Source organism: Corylus avellana, chromosome ca7 (genome assembly GCF_901000735.1).
Source record: "Corylus avellana chromosome ca7, CavTom2PMs-1.0".
Lineage (NCBI taxonomy): Eukaryota > Viridiplantae > Streptophyta > Magnoliopsida > Fagales > Betulaceae > Corylus > Corylus avellana.
Window position 1 is genome coordinate 24212161 of NC_081547.1, and position 10063 is coordinate 24222223.

Sequence of the window (10063 nt, forward strand, 5' to 3'; positions counted from 1 at the left end):
TAGTGTCCCCGCGGGTGACATTTAATGCCATCACTGGCGCGGTAACACTAAAGCCTCCTACACCACTTTCGCCGAAATACCTCGAGGCTATAAATACTTTTTTCGTCTCGGGAGTTAATTGCATCTTCAGATGTTACCGAACTTCTTGTGCAAGAAAGGCTCTTCCTTCTCTCCCCTCTCTCTCTCTCTCTCTTGCTTTCAATCGTCTGAAACCCTAACCCTAATCGATCATTTCTGTTGGAATTGAATCCTAATCCTAATCCCCACATCGACGAGTACGATTCGAATTCTATGGGCCGTGACTCTGCAACATCACTCGCTCCCGGGTTCCGATTCCACCCGACAGATGAAGAACTCGTTCGCTTCTACCTCAAGCGTAAGATCGCCGGCAAGCCTTTCCGATTGGACCCCATCTCCGTTGTTGACATCTACAAGTGCGAGCCCTGGGACCTCCCAAGTAAAACCTCTCTCATTTTCTACATTGCTATACGTGTGTATTATTTAGGCTTAAAGGCTGAGTTTTTGTTGTTTTTCGCGGGTTGTGGTTGGGATTAGGCAAATCCAAGCTGAAGAGCAGGGATTTGGAGTGGTATTTTTTCAGTGCGTTGGACAGGAAGTATGGGAATAGTTCGAGGACCAATCGGGCAACAGAGATGGGCTATTGGAAGACGACTGGGAAGGATCGCGCGGTGCACCACTACTCGCGCACCGTGGGGATGAAAAAGACCCTCGTTTATCACAAGGGCCGGGCCCCCCGGGGCGCTCGTACCAATTGGGTCATGCATGAGTACCGCCTTGTCGACGAGGAATTGGAGAAAGCCGGAATTGTTATAGTAAGATTGTGATTCAACTCTGATTTTTGTTGTTGTTTCTTTCTTAAGAGTTTAATTTGTGTTTTTGGAGACTCTTGTTGATTATGGGTTTCGGAATTAATGTCGTTTTGGTTGGGAGCAGGATGCGTTTGTGCTGTGTAGGATTTTTCAGAAGAGTGGGACGGGGCCCAAGAATGGTGAGCAGTATGGGGCGCCACTCATTGAGGAAGAATGGGAGGAGGAGGATGTGTCAGCTTTCTTAACGGGTGAAGAGGCTGCGGTTGACGAAGCGGTTGATGAAGTGGTGACTGGTGATGATGCATATGTTGAAACAGCGGACCTTGACCAGGTTTGTGCTCTGTTTGGTTCTTGAATTCTTTTTAAAAGAATTGTTGTGCGGTGTGATGTGATTAATTAATGATTCTAGTTAATTTGCTGTCAAATTTGAATATATTGGTCACAAGAAATTATAGGGACGAGGGAGTTAGTTGGAGCTTTTAGTTAGGCGTGTAAAGTGAGTGCGAAGTGAAGTTCTTTTAGGAGCAAAATGAGAATGCTGAGTTTTGGAGCTCCCTTCGCTGTTTTTAGGGAAAGCTATAAGGACAAACCTTTTATGGTGCCCATTATTTGAAATGGGTCTTAAAATATGAAGAGGAGTTCTGGATGATTTAGCTACGTTCTAAATTTCTATATGAGCTCCAATAATGGAATTTCTTTTTCGAAGGATGAGACTTCCATAGAAGAAATTATCTTGTCCTCAAACTCCTGGAGTATCTTTTGTTTAAGTTAACCCCAAGATTGTGAAAATTATATTTTAAAATTTTCTTCAAGTTTGTATTGATTTCTGTCTTGAGTTTATAAAGTTTTGGAAAAAAATGCTGATGCATCTACTTCAAATTAAAAGAGAAATTTCTAGATGGTAAAATGCATCTACTTAGAATCAAAAGAGAAATCTCTAGATGGTAAAATATCTATCTACTTTTAGGAAACTGATCTAATTTTGTTTTTGTTTTGGTATCTAAGGTAGAATAGTTGCAGTCAGAATTTCTTTTAGCTTTATGTTCCAGATTGTCGTGACAATGGGTTTTTTACCTCCCTCCAAAAGTTGCAATATTTTTATTCGAGTTGACTTATGTTTTGAGTTTTAATACAAGTATATGACTTCAACCTGATGATGGATATACCTTTAATGCAAGTATGTCGAGCATCATAGTGGTATTAGGATGTCTATACAGTGTCATACTTATTGCACCTTTTCTCTCCTTGTCTTATCTAATTTTTTTTGTTCTTGATTAATTCAGATAACCTGAATTCTCTTAATTTTTGAAACATGTTTTGCTTTTCCAGGATCTTGAGATAAGCATTCCATTTGAAACTACTCCCCCTTCATTGAACTTCTATTATGGGGATACCAGCAACCATGTTGAGAATTATGGGGAGTTCATTGAAGATTATCAAAAGCCTGTCATAGGCTTTGGTGAAACTTCTGAGTTACGTCATGACCAGGAGTTGGTTCATATACCAGAGCAATATGGGATGGATACAAAACTAGTCAAAGATGAATATTTTGTTGAACCAAGCAATGGCATGGATTCTGCAAAACTCAATTATTCGGTTGATGAGCCCTACTTGAATGCTACTGATAATCATCCATTGGGTGATGGATTATACCTTGAATCTAATGATCTTTCAAACCCCGTGGAGGCAGATCCTGCAGGTTTTGACATGCTTGATGAATATCTGACATTCTTCAATGCAGATGATGACAACTTGCAGTATATGTGTTTTGATCCCTCTGAAATTATGGGGACTGAAAATCCAGTTTCTGATCAACCACCACTCACTCAGAAGGTAAAAGTTTTGCTTTTGAAATAGACTCGCTTGCACTTGTGATTTGGGATTTTGCATTGCAGCTTTTCATGAACTTTATTACTCTATAACAGCTTGAGAATGGAGGAACTGACCAAGTGTCCACGGAAAGTCTACATCTGGCAGAGGCACATGGCAGCAATGATGCATCATCTTCAAAGCAAAAGCCAGAGGGCATAATATATAAATCAGGTAGAATTTATCTCAATTAGACCGAGTATTGCAACTCCTCTAGTAACTTAATTTTTTGGTATTTCTATGTGGTGTACGTAAAGAGAGAAAATTTGAAGCAGATACTTAAATCAATAATCCCCTGAGGCTTGTATGCACTTTTGTCTTGTTTCCCCCACTTATTTGGATGTTGGATTTATGGTGCAGATATTAAGAATCCATTCATCAAACAAGCCAGTGACATGTTGGGCAGCATCCCTGCTCCTCCCGCATTTGCTTCAGAGTTCCCTGCAAAAGAAGCAGCTCTTCGGTTAAACACTGCAGCACAGTCTTCCAGCTCTGTTCATGTCATTGCTGGTATGGTCAGGATAAGAAACATGACTTTAACTGGCAATGGAATGGACCCGATGCTTGGCAAGAATGTTGATGTCAATCTCATCCTACCATTCACGTTGTCACAAGGCGACATGAATGCTGCCACTTCGCTGCCAATGGCTGGCTTCGACACCGGCAAGACAGCATCTGTAGTTTCACGGGGCTGGTTCTTCTTAATGTTCTTTTGGGTCTTAGTTCTTTCTCTGAGCTTCAAAATGGCAAGCTGCATCTACAAGGCCAAAATTAAATGCCATTAAAGATTATTAAGATAAATTATCTTTGACAGGGTGATTGTGTAGAAAGTAGATATTTATTTGCTTGTGTGATCACAGATTGCATTCTTGTCCTCATTGTACTGCTTCGTAAATGCTGTAGACGCGCTTAGGGTTTTGTCTGTTGAATTGACCCATATTTCTTGAGGATGAATGAAACGCATTTACACTTGCTGTAGCTTTTATCGACGACATCTAGTTTTTTTTTTCTTTTTTTTTTCTTTTTTTTTTTTGATTAATGCAATGTGATTAAAAAAAATTGTAAACTCCGAAAATATTAATAGGACTATTAAATCTCAAGGGGTTTAATTGTATTTTTTATTTTTACTTTTGAAGAATTGTTTTTTTTTTTTTTTTGGAAGTGTTTTGAAGAATTGTATTGTGGAGGATGTGGCGTGATATCTACGCGGACGTGACTCGTGAGAGTAGTTTACTAGAGTGAGGCCTCACCCATAAGAAAATAAAAATGGTGATGGCGCTTTCCTATTCTTCTCTAATGGCGTAATGGAAACTCCGTCCTTCATTGTTTAATCATAAAATACTAAATCCCGACTGCCAATCCTATGTTTTCTAGTTTTGATTGGCTAATGATTCTCGTTGTCAATATATATTTCCAATTGAAAGGATTTAAAATTTTATTTTTTCAAACATATAAGCCTCACATAAGATGATTTTACTTTCCCTAGAGTTGGACGCGTAAAAGAACTTTCAACACCAATTTTTTTTTTTTGAGACAAGCCGCCTCAAAAAAAGGCTCGATTAAATGTAGTAACATTTTCATCAAGGTGACGTTATGTATACGGTTAAATAATATAAAAAATAAATTCCTGATAATAAGATAACTTATCCCTGTTTTAAGTGAAATTGAGAGGATTTTATTTCCAAATATATAAACACGGTATTTGAAATGTATTAGCATAATTAATTCAAGAGCAAGAACTATTCCTTCATTTGAAATGTATAATGTATTAGCATAATTAATTACATATCAAAACCGTTTGAGTAAACCTATAAACAACCTTTAAACACAGAAAAATATAATACAATTCTGCAATTCGATTTAAATCAATAAAACAAAATGATTTGCTTGAATTTAAATGATGAGCAGTAACGTGTATAGGAGCGCAAAAAAAAAAAAAAAAATCCAGTAAAAAGATTTACATTGAAGGGAAAACAATTAATATCTCCTGTTCCTGAGCTTCATAAACAGTTTGTCTGAAATTCATGAGCAAAACAAAATCCTTTTCAGGTTTCCCGTACAGGACATTGATATTATTTATTTAATGTTATACGTATAATATTTTGTATGAGATGTATAACTTGTGTTGTAAGAGAGATATTTTAGATGGTACGGCCGAGCTTCAACTTCCTTTGCCAGGAAGTTTCTCTTCTTTCCTATACCTTCAAATCTAAAGCCAAACCACAATTCTCTCGTCGATCGCTGCTATTCGAATGCTATGGACCATTACTTGGCCTCACTTCCACCCGGCTTCCGATTCCAACCGAACGATCTTGAACTCCACTACTACCTCAAGAACTGGGTCTCCGGCAACCCTCTCAAACCGATCGACGTCGTCGATGTCTACAAGTCCGAGCCCTGGGACCTCACACGTAACCCTCTTCTCCTTCTCTCTCTCTCTCTCTCTGTGTTTCTGTATGTGTGTATGCAGGTTTAAAGATCGTGTAGTTGTTGATTTTGGGTATAGGTAAATCGACGTTAAAGATGGGGGACCAAGAGTCGTATTTCTTCAGTGCACTGGGCAGAAAATATGGGAAGAGTCCGAGGTTCAATCGGACCACAGAGAAGGGTTTCTGGAAGTCCACAGGGAAGGACCGCAAGGTCCGCCACAACTCGCGCACTGTGATGATGAAGAAAATCCTCACTTTTTACACCGGCCGACCTGGCCATGGGGTTCCTACACCTTGGGTCATGCACGAGTACCGCCTCGTTGACAAGGAATTGGAGAAGAATGGAATTGCCCTAGTAAGATTCTGATTCAGCTGATATTTTGTTGTTGTGTTTTGGATATTTTTGGTTGATGATGGTATTGGAATTAATGTTATTTTGGGTTGGGAGCAGGACTCGCTTGTACTGTGTAAGATTTTTCAGAAGAGTAGGACGGGGCCCAAGAATGAGGAGGCGTCGTTCGGTGAAGAGGCTGCCACTGAGGAAGTGGCGGTTGGTGATGGTGAAACTTCAGAGCTGCATCATGACCAGAACTCTATCCCAGAGGAAAATGGGATGGATGCAAACGACTTGTGTATTGACGCTGATTATCTTTTGAACCTCATGGAAGAAGATCCTGCTGATAAGTACCTGAATGCTGATTATCTTTTGAACCTCATGGAAGAAGATCCTGCTGATAAGTACCTGAATTTAGATGACCTTCGCGATATGAATTTTGAAGGTTTTGATCCCTCTGAATTTTTTGGGACTGAAAACGCTCACCAAACACCCGTCACCCAGAAGGTAAAGTTTTACTTTTGAAATACACTGACTTGTGCTTATGATTTTGGATTTTGCATTGCAGTTTTTTGATTAACTTATTCCTCTATTATAGAATGAAATTGGGGAAGCTGACCAACTGTCGAAAGAAAGTCTACGTCTATCAAAGTTACAGGGAAGCAATGATGCTTCCTCTTCAAAGCATATCCCAAAGGCCTTAACGGATGAATCAGGTAGGATTTATCTTAATTTGATCACGTATAGTAACTTACCTTTTGATATTTCCATGTGTATAATTATGTAGAACATTGATAGAAGTTTAAAGTATCAGTATACTCCCTTTAGACTTGTATGCACTTGGCTCGTGTTGTCCTTTCTCTTTTGATGATGACCTCATTCCGTTGCAATATTTTTCTGTAAATTGGACTTCCATGATTGTGAATTTTGATTTGCAAAAATAGGTTGAATGTCCTGTCTATAATCATCTTCAATTAGTTTAATTAAACTAATATAGTTGAGTGATCACTTCATATTTGTCAGAGTTTGGTGCACCTTAGCTGCATCAAGATTATAATTCTTATGGCAGCTTAGGATGTGGTGAAATTATATATAGATCTTGTTTTCTTAATAATGCAGTGTCTATAATGGGAAGGACTTTATAAGTATTTCTATATATAGGCTAGGTTTCTTCTCCTTTCTGGATATGAAAAACCCTATTCTCCTATAATAAAAGGCTTAATAGTTAATGGTCACCTAAGGAGAGAAGTAGTAGAGGAAAGAAGATTAAGCCTACTAACGGTAATTATGTGATCGTGCTCGTGGATTAATCACATCGGTATATGACTTCCACAAGTGTGTCTAATTCTACAGACCACACGTGCTGCAAAAACTTGTGGAAGTCATAAACCAATGTGATTAATCCACGCTATATAATTAGACATATATGTACTTTGTTTTTGTTTTTTGTTTTTTTTGTTTTTAATATTTAAAGGTTCTAGCCCTAGTATTGATTAATCATTGAAAAGTGATCCCAAATGTTTTCCACATGACAATTTTGAGTTCTAATGTGGAAATCTGAAAAATCTGAATTATGACCCAAATGAGAAACCCACATAACAATTTTGGGTATTGTAATGAATTTTTTTTTTTTTTTTGGCACATTTTTCGCGAACATAACGTGTAAGTTATGGTATCAAAATTTTACTGAAGATGTCTTAGTATTTTCTGAGTTTAATGCATAATTGTTCTATTTAAAATGGCATCATATTATCATATATTAATTTTTATGAAATTATGTGACTATGTATGATCATATTATTTACAGATTATTTAATTAATTATCCATGTAAATTGGTAAAAATTAAACATCCATCCATTACTTGCATACATTATGTTCTAGATGATATTGAATTATTATGATAATTTTAGGCAGTTTCCACAATTTTGAATACCTCTCTACTCTTTCTACTTAGATAGCTCTTGGCTTATTGGGCGTAGACATAGCCTTGGAGGAATAGCCGCCAAAGCCCACTGACATTAGTACTTGAAAACAGAAGGCACATTGTAGATAGTGATAGAAAGCTAATACGTTGAATCTGAAAATCATAAAGCAGTGCATATCTGATTCTGTTCTAGGTGTCATACTTGATAGTTATACTACTAGAAAAGTTCTTATTGTGATAAAATAAAAATTCTTGGAGTCTGAAACTGGAGACCTAATGGATAAACTCTTGGACATAAAATATTATAAGTATTTTCTATGGAAGAAAAGGAGTTTGTTCTAAGTTTTAAGACGAAGAAGAAGAATCTTGCAAGCAACTATTTGGATTTTGTTTACTTTAAATCTAGTTTGGCGTATGTTCCTTTGAATTCTTAATGGATTGACATTGCACAATCGATCCATATAGCTAATTCTTTAGAAAGATTTGTAAGCAAATAGAAGCGAAGTGAGATATAAGTCAACCTGTTTTTTGGGAATGGAGTTCAAGACGAGTTCATAGGAATAACTAACTTTGGAATTTGGCTTCCCCTTTGTTATAGAAGATACTGATTATGTATTGTCAACGAGTCATATAATTTTATTTTTGTGCATCTCTTTATGTATCTGGTTTTTCACCCTTTCTGTGATTCTCGTCTGCTTGGAATGGCTCTCCATGCAGTTTGTACTGGTTGAATTTAATCTGTTCTAGTTGGACTTTGCAATTTGCATGTTGAAAATGTTAGAAAGAAAGACCATTAGTTGAATAATCTTCCTCCATGTTGTAATAGAAACGTTTGGGGTATATTATTCTGCAGAGATTGATAAATAAAAAGCTGTACGCTTTACAAAGGAAAGTGGTTGTTGTTGGTAAAAAGAGATAGTTTCTTCTTGAATCTTCTGGATTTTATTTTTCGAGTGTTTCTCGGTAACCATACAGGGAATTCTTGTCTCGAACTGATCTGCAGTAGTATGGCTTGTCTCCACGTGATGTGCCTAAATGTTATGTATGTGGTGAATTGTTTTTGCCTTTTTTTTAAAATAATAATAATAATAAAATTGTTAGCTATATTTATTGCTTGAATCTTGTGGCGTGCATCTCAATTTTGTTATAACAGTTTTATCTGTAACAGTATGATTTTAATATTGTTATGAAGATTGATCGTGTGCCATGTATCATCGTCTTGTCTGTTAATGTATTGTCTATATGGACATTGATTGCGTGGCATGATGTAATAGGTTCAATGACATGGTTGTGCCAATTTGGTGGACAATGGGGAAAGATTTTAAAATTGTTTGGCGTGTGGTTATGGAGTTTCATTGGTTGCATCAAGAGGGCTAACTTATATGCTTAAATTGTTTTACCCTAATTATACTTCTTTTTGGCCAGTTTGTCTGTATGGTGGACTTCCAATGACAATGCAATTATTGCTCTCAATTGATATTTTTTCTTTTTCTTTTTCTTTCAGAGGTTACTTTGCCGGGTAACTTATCTGAGTCGGAGATTAATAGATTGCTTGTTCAAACACTTGGGAACTCAATGTAAGGTCCATTTGACTAGAAGTTGTGGTAATTAAGGTTATCTTATTATTGCTAGTTGCTAATGTTTTCCCATTTTTGCGCACAGGTGATGACCGGCATGAATTTGCATGGCAACTGTGCTTCTCTTTTCTCTGCTAAAATTTTTGTCATGTCTGATTTTGATGATATCTATGTACCACTAGACTCTGCTAGTTGGATTGTCTACCTATGGTGTTATGTTGTATGCATTTGTAGTACTGGCTGTGTTGGGCCTTTGTATCAGTCCTTTCCCTGAAAGGGCTGTGTTGCTTTTTGTTGTATAACTTCACTTCTGATGACCATGTGCTTTGAAATCTGTTGGGTTCTTACTTCTTAGTACCTGCAAAAAATAAAAAATTTTGTTTATGTTTATGTTTACTGGGGGAAGTAACTTACCAAAAGAAAGAAAAGTAAGGAATTGTTTGCCCGAGCTAGCTTATTCCTGGAATTTTGAGTAATGTTATTTAGTAGACTCTCATATGACTGTTTTACAACTATGATAATGTGCTAGTAAAAATTAACCTTTGGATCAACAAAGGCTTGTAAAAATAAAAAATTAATGGCTGATATTCGCTGTCACATTATCATAGTTGTATGTCAGTCGTATGAGAGTCTACTAAATCATTTCTTAAAAATTTTATATTACGATAGGAGGCATCAATTCAACAAACAAAAAAGAAAATCTCTCTCTCTTTCTCTTCATTCATTTCTACTTTTTTAATTGAAAATTGCACGCATGATTAGATCGGTTATAATTCAATGTAAAATTCCAATATAGATTTGGTACGGCTTGTAAGTTGTGATAAATTGTTTAAATTAAAAGTTTATAGACTCAAATTGATAACCACATAAAACTCAAAAATAAATTTTTTGAAAAAACTCTTAAGTTCAAAACTCAGTAAGACAAAAACATTATTATTTTTTGTGTGCAAATAACACTCTAAGACTCTTTTAGGTCCTCAATGTACCAATAAATAAATGATAAGTGACTAGCCGAAGGAAAAGACAATTTGAATTAGGTATAAATAAAAACCATCGCTAGAAAACAGAGAGCCAAACGCTCTCTTCTCTCTCCTCTAGA

At 36.6% G+C, this 10063-nt stretch overlaps 2 protein-coding genes across 2 annotated transcripts in view; both read left to right on the forward strand.

Annotated features, from left to right (window-relative positions):
* Positions 1-107: 107 nt before the first annotated feature.
* Positions 108-3677, forward strand: LOC132187587 (NAC domain-containing protein 53-like). The gene is made up of 6 exons (XM_059601941.1): positions 108-457; positions 556-833; positions 955-1161; positions 2160-2663; positions 2756-2873; positions 3060-3677. Exons 1-6 carry the CDS (start codon positions 292-294, stop codon positions 3482-3484), a joined length of 1698 nt encoding a protein of 565 aa, XP_059457924.1. The 5' UTR covers positions 108-291; the 3' UTR covers positions 3485-3677.
* A 1384-nt stretch (positions 3678-5061) lies between these two features.
* Positions 5062-10063, forward strand: part of LOC132186170 (NAC domain-containing protein 78-like) — a gene marked incomplete at its 5' end in the record, with an annotated part of 7003 nt that continues 2001 nt past the window's right edge. Inside the window, 4 exon segments of the mRNA XM_059600011.1 lie at positions 5062-5110; positions 5206-5483; positions 5580-5969; positions 6061-6178. Of these exon segments, the coding sequence (XP_059455994.1) occupies positions 5062-5110; positions 5206-5483; positions 5580-5969; positions 6061-6178 (835 nt within the window).

Bases quoted from the DNA above. Each gene is read 5' to 3' on its own strand.
- LOC132187587 (XM_059601941.1), top strand. From the start codon at position 292: ATGGGCCGTGACTCTGCAACATCACTCGCTCCCGGGTTCCGATTCCAC. The intron at 2,664-2,755 runs GTAAAAGTTTTG...ACTCTATAACAG, and splicing joins AACCACCACTCACTCAGAAG to CTTGAGAATGGAGGAACTGA. The intron at 2,874-3,059 runs GTAGAATTTATC...TTTATGGTGCAG, and splicing joins GGGCATAATATATAAATCAG to ATATTAAGAATCCATTCATC.